The sequence below is a fragment of the Pleurodeles waltl genome, chromosome 2_1 (genome assembly GCF_031143425.1).
Source record: "Pleurodeles waltl isolate 20211129_DDA chromosome 2_1, aPleWal1.hap1.20221129, whole genome shotgun sequence".
Lineage (NCBI taxonomy): Eukaryota > Metazoa > Chordata > Amphibia > Caudata > Salamandridae > Pleurodeles > Pleurodeles waltl.
Window position 1 is genome coordinate 640,204,635 of NC_090438.1, and position 18,276 is coordinate 640,222,910.

At 42.3% G+C, this 18,276-nt stretch overlaps 1 protein-coding gene across 1 annotated transcript in view; it reads left to right on the forward strand.

The window, feature by feature from the left end:
- PKD1L1 (polycystin 1 like 1, transient receptor potential channel interacting) overlaps positions 1-18,276 on the forward strand; it is a 1,079,023-nt gene that overhangs the window by 669,564 nt on the left and 391,183 nt on the right. Inside the window, exons 41-42 of the mRNA XM_069216140.1 lie at positions 2,452-2,659; positions 17,232-17,338. Coding sequence (XP_069072241.1) covers positions 2,452-2,659; positions 17,232-17,338 — 315 coding nt within the window. The remainder of the gene's footprint in view (positions 1-2,451; positions 2,660-17,231; positions 17,339-18,276) is intronic.

Consider the following 18,276-nt stretch of genomic DNA (forward strand, 5'->3'; position numbering starts at 1 on the left):
ATTGATTCCCATGGATTGACTTACTTAAAACTTTAAAATATGGTATCTTGATTTGTGTATGTTGGATTTTTTGTCTTTTTGGTATTGTTGTACTCCGGTAAATATTGGCTATTTGTCTTTACTGGTGTGGAGTACCTTTGTTGTGTTTTTACTGTGTGTGTGTGTGTACACAAATACTTTACACATTGCCTCTGAGATAAGCCTGACTGCTTGAGCCAAGCTTCCAAGGGTTAGCTGTGGCTCCCTTACCATGACTAGAGTGAGGATCCCTACTTGAACAGAGTGCAAACCTAAGCCAACTAAAGACCCAATTTCTAAAATGTACCCAAAAATCCAGAGATGTGCAAATAACCCCTGATTCTAAACTACATTGTTTGTGCCTAATTCCTAATTAACATACGTTTCCTTGGTACCCATTTTTCACTATTTATGTTACCGTGTAAATTGCTCTATACCTGGTGCACAAAGAAAAAACATTGCAAGGTGCAGTTGTTATTGGCTCAGGATACCTAAAGTTCTTGGAAAACCCAGAAACCCTACATATCCTCACAAACAGAAGGATCTAGCAGATGTCCTGGTATATATCTTTTGGTCATCGTAATGAGGAGTTACAAATGGCCATTTTTTTCATGCTAGTTTTCATTATTTTTTTATTTCAACACTTGGGTTCTTTGGAGCACCTTTGAAGGATGTACATAAGTGACCCCTTGCTGAATTCAGATTTTTGTCTAGTCTACAGAAATGTATAGCTTTCTGGGACCCACCATGGTTTTTACACCCATTTCTACCACAAACTAGAAGGAGGCTGGAAGCACAACAAATAGGAAAAAATGGTCTGTCTCCCAGTATAATGCCAAAATTGTTATAACATTTATTTTTCTGAATCATGACTGCCTGTTCCTAAAAAGCTAGGAAGATGGTGATTTCAGAACCACAAACCTTTCATTAATGCCATTTGCAGGAAAAAACAGACTTGCTTCTGCAGCACGTTTTTCACATTTTTCCCAATAAAACAAAATGTAGCTGTATTTTGGCTAATTTCTTGGTCCCCTCCGGGGGAATCCACAAACCCAGGGTACCTTTAGTCCCTAGGATGTTTGTAAAAAAGGACGCAAATTTGACGTTTATAGCTTATGTGGACAAAACGTTATGGAGACCTAAGTGGGAACTATACCAAATAGCTAAAAAAGGCTTAGCACTGTGGGGAAGGCCTAGCAGTGAAAGACTTAAAGAGCACTTGTCTAACAAAACTCTGAAGTGATGCAGCTTGTGAACACTGCCTTTGCATTTTACTAACCTATTCTAATTATTTGAGCTCAATGTGATTTGTGTGCTTCATGTAAGGGCCTCATTACAAGTCCTCTGGTGAATAGGAGTTACCTGCTCCATCAGAATTGCGAAAGCCACACATACTCCACAGATATTCTGTGTTTCACTCAGACACTTCAGAAAGCTGTCAAAATGTCCACCTGAAACTTTGGGGAAAATTGGTAATTAATGGGGAAATTGGGCATAGTGTATCCGATTTCCCTAGTAAGTCCAAGTTTCTGAGAATATCCTAAGGCTACACTTAGTAATCCTTGGTATTCCGTTCCTTAACCCACCTGAAGTCACTGATGCCCTCTGTATCAGCAATTCCATGGGCAAGAGAAGGAGGGTGATTGCATGTCAAAATCAGAGGCATTAATAATGAGGTCATTAGTTGGGTTGAGGCGTAGAAATACTGTTGCCTGTCATATTTTTCTGCCTTTACTTATTTGACAGTCGTACATAGGTAATGTATCTCTAAATATACTTTGCTTTGATAAATGTGTGTTGTAGGACCAGTTTAAGAATGTTTGGGGGAGGTGGGAGTGTGTTCTGTTCTGGTTATTGCTCATTTGTGTGATCTGATCATTTGTATGATTTCCTAAGTGAAAGATTAGTACATTAGAATGTTCAACATATGGCTCTCCCACATAGACATCAGGGTCCAGAGATGTAGGATGAGATGATAGGCTTAAACATATAAAGAATTCCTCAAAGATTTGGAGAACTATTTTCCACTCAACAAAGTGGTTGTTCTTCTGCTTGACAGTGTAAAAAGTTGGACAAACTTTGTGAGCCGGTGGTAAGAGGGCCAAATATATTTCTTTAAAAACCATACAGTACTTTCACTAAAAAGGTTGGTTGTAATCCTGCTATATATATTGAATTGTCCAGCGCTGAGTTAGGAAGTTGTTCTGCCCTCACTACAACAAAGCTTCATTTCAATGTTGCACACAACATAAGCTGAAAATGCACAAGAGTGCAGTGTTGAGAGGTTTCACTGAAAATGGTCTAGAAGAATTTCAGATAATCAACCAATTGTATTTGATACCACAATTTAATTGTAAACCCTTCTTTAGAGTATTAATTGTGATATGTAGCTACCCTTTTTGTGCACAAAATGAAATGCTTTCTTCCCTTTAGCATCACCTTCAACCTGGTTCCGTGCATTGTGGTGATGTTATCCTTAGCACTGTATGTTGTGCTGGCTATCGTGTGTAAGGTCTCTGATCATCATGAAGAAAAGAAGAATGGTTATGTTCTCCTGGAGGACAATGCACCATCGGACCAACAAGTGTACGCCATTTTCATAGACACTGGCTTCCGCTCCAGGTCTAAGTTTACGGCAAAGGTATTTCATTTATATAATGGACTTTTGTTTGCTGCTAGACAATCGATTAAAATGCTCCAGCATTAGAGTGAATTAAAAGATAATTATTGAAACTATGTCCCAGGAATGCGGGGTTGCATTAGGAGAGCTGTATATTTGTTTCCTTACTGCACAGAGGTTAAATGGAAAATACGTGTGTCATTTTAACTTGCACTTTTTACATCTGCCTTCGAGACAGTTTTACTTGCCTTACCTACCTAATGTAATCATCAAAAATAATGTATCATATTAGTAGTGACCTTATGTACGGAAAGGAGCTTAATATCTGCCTTCTTTAGCCAATGGTTTGTTAAATGACCAGTGAAATACTAGGCAAGTCCTTAGGAAAGCATACATACAGTGTAGGGAAATAGTCAGCACTGTTTAGTTAGTGGCTTTATTGGGAGTGTCTCTCTTATCTTGGATTAACCCACTGCACAGTCATTTGATAATTATGCTGCCCATTAGGTTTAGTAATGGCATTTTTCCTACCAGCAGGAATCTGAGTCGATGAGGTAGCAATAGTGTGTGGCTGTCTTACACCAGTAATACACTTTTTGTGAAAGAAAGTTATCGTGCAATCTGTTTCTGGAAGCAGTCACTTTTATTTGTGTGCATAGTGTTCTATGTAAAATGAATTAGAGGTAATTGAGAAAGTGTTGCTTTATCAATCAATTTAATGTTTTGATTTTGAGTTTTCACTTTCATCAAGTTTAAATGTTTTTTTTTTTTTATAACAGTATGCTTTGAACATAAACGTATCTGTTGCCTCACAAACTGTATATGCGGGAGGGTAGCAAGTATTCTGTAACTGTGCATTAAGTCTGCACTTCCCTAAACGTGCGATTTATTTTTGTTAGAATCAATAATATTGTAAAGTAAACTTAACCATTGCAGCAAAAAGTTTCCAGGCCATTAAGGCCCGCTCTCTAAGCTTTGCCATTATTGTTTGAAGTGAGAATTTATTTGGAAAATATGAATCGTGGTAAATGTTTAATTCAAGCATTGTGTACTTTGTGGCTTTTTTATTAATTATTTTTTGTTAACACAAACCGTACAAGCAAACAAAAAAAGGTCTCCGGCTCAATGAAATCCAAACATTAATGAGCCTGTCAGACCCTCTTTAGTTTCAGGACACGCAGCCAGGAACTAGACATGCACATATGCCAATATACACGATTCAGGAGGGAAGCCTCTGCTTCAATAGAAGTCAGTGCCGGAAATCCATTCTCCCATTTTTTTTTTTTAAATCTTTCACTTAGCTCTTGTAAAATGTTGACATGTATGGAAATGGGCTAAATACCGAGGCACCTGGCTTCCTGAGCTGAACTTTGCCAGGCTGAAGATGTCACAGTCTTATGGGCATGCTTGGAGGACTTCCCCTTCATGATGAGGGGGAGTGCCACTTATAGCATTGGACTTGGGCGCTTCAGTTTTAAGCCCTGAATTGCCAACTGCTGAGTTTCTATCAATGACAGCTCATCATATTGTAGGGTGGGGTCAGCAACTCTCTCTGACCCTATTCCAGTCTGTGTCGAGGTAGGGACTGCCGCTTTCTCACATTGGCTCACCTAAGGTTGAGACACTGCAGAAGGTTTAAAGTGTTTTGTAATTTTTGGTGCGTGTGTTTATGAATGTATGTATATTTGTGAGTGCATGCTGTGAATGGGTGTGTGTATTCGTGAATGATGGATGAATGGGAGTGTGTGTGATTGTAAGTCCATGTCTACACGGTTGTGAATGCATGGGGGTGTGAGTGAGTGTGCATATAGATGAGTGAGTGTATGTGTGTTCATGTGTGGCCTGATCACCCTCCCCCTTGAATTACTAGTCAGCACTGGTAAAATATGAATCGTCTGTTTTTTTTCATGACTTCGATTTATACTGATTTAACAGGTCTATGAGTTACAACAAGATTTCTTCATATATAAGAAGTGAAAAGTGGTGCGCTATCTTGTCGAGGATGCCTCTGCATAGTGCTGCACTTAAACAAATGGATTTCTTAGACTCTACTCTTACCAACCACTTCCAGAACTTAATGCTAACAGTGCTTTTGCAAAAATGTGGTCATAGTTAGGTTGTAACATTCAGAACAAAAGATAGATCATCAGAATGTGTATTTTCAAAAAGTCCAACAGACTGATTTATGAGACATTTAGCAGCACATATAGACCCCAGTACACTGCTTGCATAACTACCAGTGTGACTGAAATGAAATTCAGATCCCACTGATTCAACTACAATGGAGTTGATCTTCTGAGACCAAGCACCCGACAGCCTCTGCAATATCTTCAGATTACCAGTAATACAAAGATTGCCAAAGCCAGTATGTCTTGCCAAATGAGACCTATTGACTTTGGCAATGATTTCTAGCTATGCTGTTTTAGCAGCGTGGCTACTGTGCAGCATTGCTGAAAATGATGTTTTAAAAAAGCGATGTGACAGCTATCATGTCAGCTTGTAGGCACACCAACTGGGATGTGCACACGTACAAAATGAGGTAAGCATTTTCTTTCTTTTTATTTACCAATCCAAGAAGGTTTAGTAAAAGATGGGGAAAACTCAACTTTTTTATATAGCTCTAATGCACTTTTTTCATATATGGCTAATGTGAGTTTTATTTTTTTAAAGAAAACAATGGGGAGTTGTGTGGGTAGCGGGCAGAGGATTAACCAACACACATGGAGAGAAGAACAAGTGAGAGACAGTGGGGGAAGGACACGTTCAGCAGAAGGTTGGTGGATTGGGAAACACATGGTCAACGGAGGGTTCTCATGCAGATTATGGGGAAGCACACAGACAATAGCGGGTGCGCAAGAACAGGGAACCACACAGACAGCAGAGGGCGGGTTTTCAAACCGAGGGAAGCACACAAAAAGTGGTTGGCAATGGTAATAGGAAAATAAATGGGCAAAGGAGTATGTGTGGGGTTAGGGAGGCAAATGGATAACAGACGGGCGTGTGATGAAAGGGAAGCACACGGACAATGGAGGGGGTGGGGAAATGAGAATGGCAGGGAAGGTGGGCAGATAGGGAAGAAGAAAGACAGCTACTGAGGTGAAAGTAGAAATACACAATTAAGAAAATTTAATACCTGGTTAAAAAGGGGGACATCTAGAAAACAAATGTACTCTCGCAGACTGCTTAACCAAAAAATAAAACAAAACAACAACAACAAAAATACTAGCACCTGAAAAGAGATCAGTGGAAGTACACAAGTGACGGGTCCATGCTCAAATGTAGTAACAAACCCCAGAAGAAGTCCACTGAAGCTGACGAATATGAAGCAAGCAAATGAGACTGACAATAGAGACAACTAATAGCAAGCAATGGGTCTAAGCCCACTGTACGCTAACAGTATGTCCTGCAACAGACAGCACATGCACTGTCTTGGTTAAGACCTAATAAAATGGCCCATTTGGCTGCAGTATAGATAGGATTTGATATATAACTTTAGCCTAACAGGTCATCCTCAGTCATTCCAATGTCTCCCCTCCACACTCCTTTTTAGATATACAAGTTCTGCCATAGATGCTCGTGCTGCATTTAATTTCTTGATGATAAAAGATCGCACAAGAGTCATCCACCAGTTAGTGCCTACGCATAATTATAGTGATTGTGAGAACTTGGGTTACTGGTTCACTGGGGTGTGAACCCTAGTCAAGCAGCAACCACAGTCCTTGTCAGGGTGAGGCAAAATGACACCCTAAATTAACCGGTGCTCAACCACCTGGTAGCTTGGTACAGAACAGTCAGGCTTAATTTAGAGGCAACGTGTAAAGTATTTGTGCAACACTTCAAACACTAATAAAATGAAAAACGCCACACAAAAAGGATCCCCACCAAGTTAAAAAAATAACAATAGAACAGAATTTATTAAATACAAGAAGACCAAAATGACAAATGTCCAATCAGTAGAACCAGAATTATGAATTTTAAAAGATTTGAGTGAAAACAGCACCAAAAAGCACAAAGCGCCAACTAGGGATATCTGCTCTTTCTGGACAGGATCAAAGTCACACTTTCAGGCCTACTGCAATGGAACTCAGGTTCATGACAGTCAACATGTGAGGCCCACTGAAGTTTACCTTCTCAAGTCCGTGCATAGTGTGAAGAGCTGGCATGCATCACAGATAGGTATTGCTGGAGCTTCACGTTGGCAGTCCCTGAAAGCAGTCAATGCTGGATCATGAAGAGTCCGGCTGAAGAAGCTTCACGCTAAATCGCAGTGCAAGGTCTCTGTGCAAACTCGCCGGTTTGTGGTGAGCCCACAGCTTGATTTCAGCTCAATGAGCCAAATCAAGGGTCCAGGACCTGGGAGGCACCACTTGGGGGTCAGGAACTCTCTACAGCTGGGTCAAGGGTCTGGTGCAGGATGGTGGGGAGCCTTTTATGTCCCCGGGGCTCATATCAGGAGGCCAGCATACTGGCCCTTGTACTCACTCTAGGAGCCCTGGGTTCAAGATGAAGTTGCAGGTCCAGTACTTCCATCCCAGGGAAGAGGTCAGCAGAGCAGGGCACCAGTTCCTTCAGAGCAGCAGTCCAGCAGAGTGGCAGTTCTTTCAGCAGCATAGCAGTCCTTCTTCCTGGCAGAGAATCCACAGGTCCCAAAGTGTACTGAAGGGTTGATGTCTGAGGTCCAGTATGTATACCCAGTTTGAAGTGAAGAGTCGCTTCTGAAGGGCATGCCTTTGAAGTGCACTGGCACCCTCCCTTCATGGTTCTGGCTCCAGGCTAAGTGCATGGGATTTGCAGCCCTTTGAATGGAGACAGGACACAGCCTAGTCAAGTGAAATTGGGACTGGGCCCAGCTCCTTCCAACCATCCTGCTATTGATGGCCCATCCAGTCACACCTAAGCTCCCCTTGTTTGTGTAACTGTCTAGGAGGAATACACAAAGCCCAGCTGTCAGCTATACCCAGTCATGTGTCTCAGAGTCCGGCTGCAGGCACCAAATGGCTAAGTCAAGAAAATGTCAACTTTCTAAAAGGGCCATTTTCAAAATTGTATTTTAAAATCAGAGTTCACCATAAATTAAGGTTTTAAATTCTAATTCCTGAGCCACCACACATGGACTGTTCATCACTTCCCATTTGGAAATTAAACTTTCTAAAATATAATACGGTAATTAGAATGTTTTCCTCTGGAAGAGGTAGGCCTTGCTGAAGTGGAAAATACATTTAAACGTTTTTCACTTCCAGGGCATGTAAAACTTAAAAGTACATGTCCTACTTTTTAAGTACATTGCACTCTGCCCTTTGGGCTGTCCAAGCTTCCCTTAGGGGTGACATATGTATATATTAAAAAGGAAGGTTTGGGACTGGCAAAGGGTTTGCCAGGTCAACATGACAGTTTAAAACTCATCCCCAAGCTGCTATGGTAGGCTTGACGTATGTTTAAAGTGCTACTTAAGTGGGTGGTGCAATCAGTGCCGCAGACCACTAGTAGCATTTAATTTACAACCCCTGGGTACATGCAGTACCACGTTACTAGGGACGTATAAGAAACGTAAACATGCCAATTGAGAATAAGCCAAAGTTACCATGTTTTGAGGGGAGAGCACAAGCATTTTAACACTGTGTAGCAGTGGTAAAGTGTGCAGAGTCCTAAGACCAACAAAACAAATTCTGTAAAAATAGGAGGCGTGAAGGCAAGAAGTTTGGGGATGACCCTGCAAAAAGGGCCACGTCAAACAGCAGTTGTTTACCATAAGACTCCCAGGACCCAACATTCATACTCTTAAGAATTTTATGTTTCTAAAATGTTTGTATTTTGAGTGATTTATAGAAACTCCTTTTGTCTACAGTATTCTGAGAGCACTGGGAGAACATTGAAGGCCTTGTGGGTATGATCTTTGAACATGTTATTGTCTGCATAGCTTAAAGTAGTCCCAAACTTAGTGGAAAAAAGTTAGACCTTGCAAGATTAAAAAACAGTCCTACTGTGTAAAATTTGAAACAATATGGAGCAATGACACAGCCCTGCTCTTCTCAGATCTACGTCCCTAGCTGCCCCCTCATCCAGCTGTCAGCAGTGCCCTAATGTCAGCTGCTTATTTTGTCTGATCATATATTCACATTAAAACGTTTAATACCAAAATTGTACATTACTTATTTGTGTCACGAGAAGAACAATGTTATTTTTATTCATCTAGCAACGGTTCAACTCGCCTGTCCTGGATTAGGTCTGTTTGAAAAAAAACACACGTGCACTAAATACACTACCCATGTGTGTGTGTGTAGGTGGGACGAATACATCCTATGCGCGGTCCTTTTACACCCTGACAGAGAAATGAAAAGAACAACGAATTATGCCCCTTATATCTAGTCTGACCTTTGCCTCAATACAGAGGAACAGGACTACTTTATTTGAAAAGAAAGTACGAAGCGTATTTTTCATTTCACAAGCATGGTACATTATTCTCTTTGCAAGAGGTATGTCCTACAAGCATAAAGGGGGAAATAGGAGCGCACAAGAAAAGTCAACACAGTGTCATTTGATCAGGTTCGTGTGCCTGTTGCTGAAATGGTGTGCGGGATTCAAGCACTTCAATCGTATTCAGTATAATTTTTCGATTTATGTCCGATCCTGTAGCCAGCAGGAGGGATCAGTCAACAGAGTGGTCCACTCAGACAAAAGCTACAACTTGAACCTCGAGAATTCGATTACCGGCAAGACAATGTCGCCGTAAAGTGCTTAAATTTTTTAAAAACAAATACGTGATCCGGCAAGGAAGCAGTTTCTGTGATCGATTCCACCAGTACTTTGACTAATGGCTTTGTCTTGTGTCAGGAATTCCGGTCTGAGTGCGCAAATTGATGGTGTACTGTAGAAGTGTTTCTCCAATAAACAATACAGACAGCCATAATGAATGGTTACTCATACTCCAATTGAGTCTTGAAAACGGAATAGACAATAAGGCCTACTATTGTGAAAGCATTCTTTATTTGAAAAATGCATGGGTGAAAGAAAGGGCTGAATGATGATGCCTGATTCTTGCTTCAGGTTTTCTGGTGTTCAATAGGCCCTCATACATAGCAATAAATGGAAACACCCCAAAGGAGACAGAATTAGTCCTCAATCGTCCAAACGCATGAAGTGAAACTACATTTTAGGGACTGTTCTACAATATGATTGACAATGTCTCAAATCAATGGGTAACACAAAATATATATGTGTGTGTGTGTGTGTGTGTTTGTCCCCGCAAGGACAGGGGAAGGGGGGAGGTTAGATTCATCACGAACTTCACAAATGCATCACAATGCCTTCAGCAGATATTGAGAAGAAATTGGCAGATTTTGACAACAGACCTGGTTATAGGGTCCAAATTGCCTCCAGCACCATTGATTTCTTATAGAAGGAGCACTTCTTTGTGTGGCCGTCTGGAACACAGTCACTAGTTGGAAAAACCTGTGACTTAGGTTAAGATCTATGGGTTTTTTCCATGTGCAAATTGTAGGCCTGTAAGTATAGTTACAAGGTTAAAGACTTTGACGTCCCGGGTAGGAAACTAAGAAAGGTGAATACTAAACATCTAAGTTGTAATTTTGATTATGTGGTATACTGCTTGACATGCCCTTGTATTTTGAAATATGTAGTTAGTACCATACATTCTGTGAAGAAAAGAATACTTGAGCACATGCAAGCTATAGCGAAGAGAGATGTGACCTATCCTGTGGCTGGGCACTTCCAGTGGAAGCATAATAGCAATAGAGGTCTTTTAAGTTTTTTCTGCATAGTAATCAGAGATGAAAGAGGAGGTGACAGAATACAAAAATTAAGACAATTGGAGTCGTAATATATCATTTAGTTATGCATAAGGGCACCATTAGGATTGAATTATGATGAAGAATATGGACTCACATTGGTTGAGTCAATATAATACAGAGACTGAGGGCCCCTTACTTAGAGGGGATGGGGCACCCACATCAACCAAAGGAAAAAAGTATTCCCCTAGGTAAAACGTATCCACACTCACACTCAGTCACGTACTCAACACAAATTATATACTACAAGAGTAAACTTTCATACAGTACCACAACAATATAAGGCTCACAATGCTGTTAAAAATATACAAAACCATTTATTTGGTAGTTGATAATCAGGATTAGTATCACTTAACATAGTACATCATAAAACCTTATTTTCAACAAAGCCTATTTAAAAAAGACCCTCAACATACACCCACAAATAGAGATAGCAATCCAGCACCTCCTTTTGTATTTAATAAAACCACCCTAGCCAGGAGACAAACAAAACAAAAGGTTTTTGTCTCTGATGAGTCTAATTGTTCAGCATGTTATTAGAAGAAACCTTTTACTAGCTACAACAACATGCTACAAAACAGATCCAGTGTTATTTTTACATCAACACGTTTCGATTATATTCGATGATAGTCACCACCTTCTTCAAGACACAACAGAACAATTCTCCCGGTCACAGTCAAAGTTTTTCAGGACTTGTTCAATCCTGTTCCAACCCTGGGGTATTCTCCTTTAAGTCAGCTAATTCAATCATTAGTCATCTAATCGGTTCAGATGTGAACTTTCTTGCATATCTTTTTGTACTTGCAACCATTCAATTTGTATCAAGCCTTCAAGGAAATGATGATTCTTCTCTCTTGATAACCACTCACAGGTTCAATTTAGCTGGCGTAGTGTGGCTGCCCTTATCCAATGACTCTTACAAGCATCCACGTCTATTAAAAAAATTAACGGATGCAAGGTAATAAGATATGCAAAAAAGTTCACATATGAATGGAGAAGATGATTAATTATTGAATTAACTTGCCTGTTTTTTGCGGTGTGTAGCTGTGGTTTTTGGGCCCTAGCTCAGCCTGGCACCCAGGGAAACTCTGAAAACGTGTACATTTTTAAAAATGTTACACATAGAGGAATCCATTGGTCCCATGAGGTTTTGTACCCACAATGCCCTGCAAACCTCAAACTTTGCCTGAAATCACTCATTTTCCTTACATTTGTGTGATAGAAATTTCAGGAATCCACAAAATTCCTACCACCCACAATTTCCCTACTGGGGCCAATAGCCAATAAAAATACTGTGGCACTTGTGTGGCTGGGCATAGTGCCCTTGACAGGACCCAATCAAACCAAGGACAATGGGAACCCTTGCATGGGGGCTCCTATTGAGCTCGTTTGGGTCTGTTCCTGTCGCTGGCACTAGGCCCAGACACAGGTGGTGTAGCATTTTTATCAGCACCAGTGGGACAGTGCTGGTAGGTAAGCATTTTGGGAATTCCTGCTGGAGCTGGGCATTTTCATAACAGAAATGTGAGTAAAATGTGTTTTTAGTCAACATTTCAGGTTTTCAGGGAATTCTGGGTGGGATGCATGTGAACCATACCACCCTGGACTACCTCAGATGTCTAGTTTTCATAACTGTCTGGGTCTGGTAATGTTTTCCAGGAGGCAGCTTACCCAAACCCTAAAAGTGCAGCTATTCACGAATCAAATGTCCTCTTGCCTGCCATTGAGATGAGATGCTTTAGTAGTCCACAGGGGAGAAGAAAGATTAAGGTTTTAGGTGAGGGTGGGGCCTAATGCTAGGCTGGGAAAGACCCACCTCATTATTTATTCAAACTATATATTGCTGAAATACAGTGGGCTACACCCCCCCGCCCCCCCGGGGGCAGATTGGGGGGTCAGTGCCCCATCTTCCCCTGGGAGGTGTCAGAAAGCCTGTTTCTCCATTTGAGAGTTGGCTCGTGACTACCCATGATGGGCAGCCTCCTGTCTTGTAGGCTGTCATTATTGTAATGAGACTACTGGATTATGAGCGGCAGAATGGTGGGGGATGGGGGCATGGCCATCACCTCTACAAATAAAGGCATTCATTGGCAAAGCCAATAGGTCTCACCTATACAAGAGGTATTGGCTCTGGCAACGTGTTTTGCCATGTTGTACAGCAGTGTGGCTGCTGTTGAGCGTGGCTAAAAGTTAGTGGTGTGGAGTGGGGGGAGTAGAGTGTTGTAGGGTGGATTTGTTGGAATCTCGTAGAGTGGAGTAGGAGAAGTAGATTGTCATTGAGTAAAGTTAAGTGGTTTCAGTGGCAGAGAGTGTCATACAGTGGAATGAAGTGGGGTGCAACATGGTGGAGTGGGTTGGAGTAGATTAAGGTACTGAGGTGGATTGGATTGGAGTACCATGGGGTGGATTCAATTGGGGTAGAGTGGTGTGGGTGGATGCGATTGGAGTGTGGTGGAATGAAATGGGGTGAGCTGGATGGCATTGGGTTGGATTCAAATGGGGTAGATTAGATTAAATTTGATTGGGTGGGTGGTTTGTATTGGGGTGCTGGGTTGGGGTGGATTGGACTGGAGTTGAGTAATGTGCACTTGATAGGAGTGGAGTAGGGTGGATTAAAGTGGTTTGTATTGGAGTGGGATGGACTGGGGTGGTGTGGGTGGATTGGATTGGAGTGAAGTGGATTGGGTAGCAGTGGACTTGATTGGAGTGAGGTAGAATGAATTGGAGTGGGGTAGAATGGATTTGAGTGGGGTGTATTGGGGAGGGGTGGTATGAATTGGGTTGGAGTGCCTCAGACTGGAGTGGGTTGGATCGGACTTGGGCGGGATCATTCGGGGTTGATTGGATTGGCTTGAGGTGTATTGGATTGGACTGGAGTAGATTGGTATGGACTGGATTTGGGTGGATTGTATTAGTGTGGGGTGGACTGGATTGGATTGTGTGGGGTGGACTTGATTGTACTGGGATGGATTGCAGTGGGGTGAATTGGGATAGAGTGGGGAGATTGGATTGGAGTGAGTGGATTGTTTTGGATTGGAGTGGGTTTGTTTGAGATTGGAGTGGGGTAGGGTAGAGTGGGTCAGGGTGTTTTGGATTAAAGTGGGGCAGATTGGAGTGGGGCAGACAAATGCATTGAAGTGGGGCAGGCTGTTTTGGATTGGAGTGGGGCGGATTGGAGTGGGGCAGATTGGAGTGGATTGGAATGAGGCAGATTGGAGTGGGACAGATTGCTTGGCATAGGGGAGATTGGCATGAGGCAGATTGTACTAGGGTGGAGTGGGGTGGACTGGGTTGGTGTGGGGTAGATTGGATGGGAGTGAGGTGGTTTAGATGGGAATGAGGTGGATTGGAGTGGGGCAAATTGGGCTGGAGTGGGGTGGATTGGGGTGAGGTGGGTTGGATTCGAATGGGACACATTGTTTTGGATTGGAGTGGGACAGATTGTTTTGGATTGGAGTTGGGCAGATGAGTGGGGCAGTCTGTTTTGAATTAATGTGGAGCAGATTAGCATGAGGCAGACTGGAGTGGGGCAGACCATTTTGAATTAGAGTGGGGCAGATTGCAGTGGGACACATTGTTTTGGATTGGGGCAGCTTGGAGTGGGGCCGATTGTTTTAGGTTGGAGTGAGGCATATTGTGTTGGATTGGAGTGGGGCATACTATTCTGGATTGGAGAGGGCGAATTGGAGTGGGGCTGGGGCAGGCTAGATTGGGATGAGTTGGGAGGATTGGACTGGGGTGGGTTGGAGTGACTTGGATTGGAGTGGTTTGGTGGAGTGGTTTGGATGGAGTGGGGTGCATTGGTGTTGGGTAAGGTGAGAAGAATGGGGTGGTTTGTAGTGGGGCTGATTGGAGGGGGGTGCTGGCCCGATTATGTGTTAAAGCATCATTTCAGAAATTACACAGAAATAAAGAAACAATGTTGTTTTGCAATATTTGAAAAAAGATTATCGTCTTTTGAGAAGAGCCCCCACAAACAAAAAAAGAAAAGAAAACATGAGTGGAAGGTGAGTAAGGACAACTTGACAAAACAAAAGAAAGTGAGCTACAAAAAAAAAAACATTTTGCCATTTTGTTGGTCTTGCTGGGCATGTTTTTATCCCAGTCACAAGCCTTCTGTTTGTAGGACACTAGAACAAAATAGTACCTCAATCACATTGGAAGCTGCGGACGGGCACTGACTAAGTTGAAATAATTAGTACTTGTCTCTGCACTACAGAGAGGAACAGAAATTTTGCTTGTCCTGCAGTGACAAATTAAGAGGCTGTAAAGAAGAGAGCCACACATGCCAACAAATGGTGAGTGGCAGGTGGGCGCCAAGCTCTTTACTGCACACACCAGAAACTTGCAAGCGAGATGTATGCGCCAGCTCATGCACTTGCACGCTCAACTCTAACTAAAGTAACCTCTGCTGTTTGGTGGGCTTTCTGCCCCACCAGGAGGCAACTCTGGGGTAATTGCCCCCATCCTCCCCACAGGAGGTGCTGAAATACCTCCTTGGGGTCCGATCTGCCTATAATATTTCAGATCTGCCCCATGGGGCAGAAAATAACGAAAATAATGCCCCCCCCATAATAGGGAATAACCTTTGTCAATGGAACTGCTCCCCAAATTGTATTTTTAGAAGTCCCTGGTGTCTAGTGGTTTTTTGTCCTCCCCCTCTCTTTTTAGGGGCAGATCAGTCTTAAAATATGGCTGATCTTCCCCTGGGGGGGGGGCAGAAAACAGCTAAATAATGCCCCCATAATGGGGAGTGACCCTTGGCTACAGAGCTGCTCCTTGACTTGTATTATGTGAAACTTCCTTGTGTCTTGTGGTTTTCTACCCCGCTTGGGGGCAGCTCAGCCAAATAATATTCCCAATTTTCCCTCAGCAAAATGACCACAAAAATGCCCCCATAATGGGTAGTGACCTTTGCCAATAAAGCCACTCCCCAGCATTAATTTTTGGACATCACTGGTGTCTAGTGGTTTTCTGCCCTTCTTTGGTGCAGAGTGGCCAAAAAATATGTCCAACCTTCCTTGGGGGGGGCGGGGTGATGGCAGAAAACTGACAAAATATAGCTCCAGTAATGGGGAGCGACCTTTGCCTAAGGGACCACTCTCCGCATCTAAAGAAAATCCCCGGTGGCTAGTGGAGTGGATCCTTGCTTGGGGCTCGCCCTCCTTTGGCAATGTCCAAGCAGGGATCCACTTGGGAAAGGTACTATTGGAAAGGGGAGATTCACCCCTTTCAAGTGATACCTCTCTCATGTGCTTCAGAGCTGGGCGGACTGAGATATGCCCCGAGCAATTTTGCTTTCAATGTAATGACATCCGTGCCCCATGCATGCCAATCATTATCACAACATTGAAAATAAAATGCTTTGGCCTGCTGTGGAAATGAAGTGTATGGAGGTGCATGAGTTATAATACTTTGAAGTATATGTTTAGAAATGTAAATCTTTGTGTACTTTAGGTTCATTTTGTAGATAAATAATAAATTTATATACATTTAAAAGTGGTATGCAAATTATACATTTAGGGTATAACCAGAATTTGCAAAGATTATTTTAAGTTTGGTTTCTATAGAAAGAATATCTAATGTTTTCCTAACTATAGCAAAGTTTTAACCTTTGGAGTATTAACTGAATTTCAATTTTTTTTTTTTACTACTAACAAATCTTTTTTAAAATTGTAGAGTTCACTGCCGTCAAGGAGTGTCATTAAGCGGAGTGTGGCAGAGTACAGTGGAGGAGAGTGTCACAGTGTACCCGTGGCCTACAAACAAAAAGGCAGTGGTTGCCTTGGATTGGCTCCCACCATTTACTGGCGAGACCCCGGAGACGGGATCCCTGGGGCCAATATTGGCCTTGGGAAGGGGAGTTGCATGCCCCGTCCCCCTTCATGTACTGGCCAGACCTTGGGAGTTGGGTTCCCAGGGCCAATGTTGGCCTATGGATAGGGGATGCATGCCCACTCCCCCCTTCATTGAATGGCCTGGCCCCGGGAGATGGGATCCCCGGGGCCGAAATGCAGCCATGGGAGGGGACCATGTGCTCCCCTACCCTTCTAAATAAGGCTGGGCCCTGGGAGATGGCAATCTGGTTAGTTATCTCAAGAAACCATTACTTGTGACATAAGGTAACTATAACCCTAGCCCTTGCCATGGACTGCTAATTACTCCACATATTGCATCACTCATGGTATCTTTTATGACATCAATATTTTTACAGAAAATGTTGCACTGATATTATCAATGATGAGAAAATTGTGCATGGTTGGAGCACGAATTATAGTTACCTCAGGGCATCAGTTATAGTTTCTTGAAATAACTCTGTTGAATTTCTATGGTTTGGTGTGTGTAAATTGTGAACCTAACTATACATTTTCTGCAACGTTTGTTCTTTTAGTGAATTATATGTTATGTTTTAAATTAAAAACAAAAGGTCTTGGCTAAAGCCAGAACCTGATGACCCTAATGTGTTTCACTAATAATTCATGCATCTCTGCACTGAAGCCAGAATTAATATAATAATCTCACAGGACACTGAAGTATTGCATTCATTTTTTCAGGGTGTGACCACCTTTTTGTAATGACATTAAGTCTAAATACGCTATGGTGTCTTTGTAAATCAGAAACAGATTTTTGTTCGGGAAGTTGTTCCGTTCTCGCTAGATTTCACTCAAACGTCTGTTGCGACTGTTTCGTCTATATTACATCGTCATGAAATATTGCATTCATTTTGCAATTTAGAACACAGTTTTAGAGCAAAACATTTGTAATAAAACTTGTTTATTTAATTTCAGGTTCACATTGTTTTACATGGAGAGGATGGTGTATCGGAAACTAGGGAACTTCATTGTCCAGATAAACGTCTGTTTGAAAGAAATTCTAGACACATGTTTATTATGAGGTACAGCAGAAAAGCATTGCATGTGTTTTGTCATTTAGCTTTGCAAATAAATATTAAATGGTCCCTTTTGTTTATTTTGTACGTTGTTTAGAGTTATAGAAATTTGACACCCTTCCAGAATCCAGGGCCAACATTGAACGCAATCATGATTCAGTTCCGAAGCTAAGATCTCGAAAACCTTGGAAGCAGAGGAGGAGTGTCACCCCACTGCTAATAAAGGCAGCAGAAAAATGAAATGATAATATATTATTACCATTTTATTTTTCTGCTGTCTAGGGCTGGGCCGGGTCAGCATCTTCTGCATCAGGAGAGAGGCAGAGTAGTGGTGCATTCTAAGTGCGCATGTCAGTTTGGCCAGCTGTCTGAGAGAGGGCAAACTGATATGAGCACTTAGAACTCTCCGTCCAAACTGTATTACGCAGCCGGGTGGAGACTAAGTGCAGGCTCCCACTCCCTCCCTGAGTGCCATTTCAGCCCGCTCAGGCCAATCCTGGTGCTTCTCTCATGCTATGTAACAGCATGCGGGAAGCGTCTGGATTGGGTGGGGAGGGGAGCAAAGGGAGCTCAGAGGTGGCAGAGGCCACGTGGCAGGTACATGATTTTTTTTTTTTATTATTCCTCCTCCCCGCGCGGTCCCACCAGCCCTGCCTGCTAGCAGCCGCTACTACTAGGAAGTAGGCACAGGTGGAACATTGGAAGCAAGAACCTGGGTTCCATTGCTCCTATTAGAAAACAGCAGGCCTGTCCAATAATAAGCTCAGGACAGTGTTAGGCCCCTAAGCAGAAGTGAGAAACTCAAACAGGTCCCCATTGTATCAATGAATCTGGGGCTGGAACTTAAAGGTAGTTAAGTTTCATTTACATTTATTTTACATACATATAATGTGTGTGTATTGATTAGTTTAGACACTTGAGGAAAGAGTTTCTTGAAAATGGCT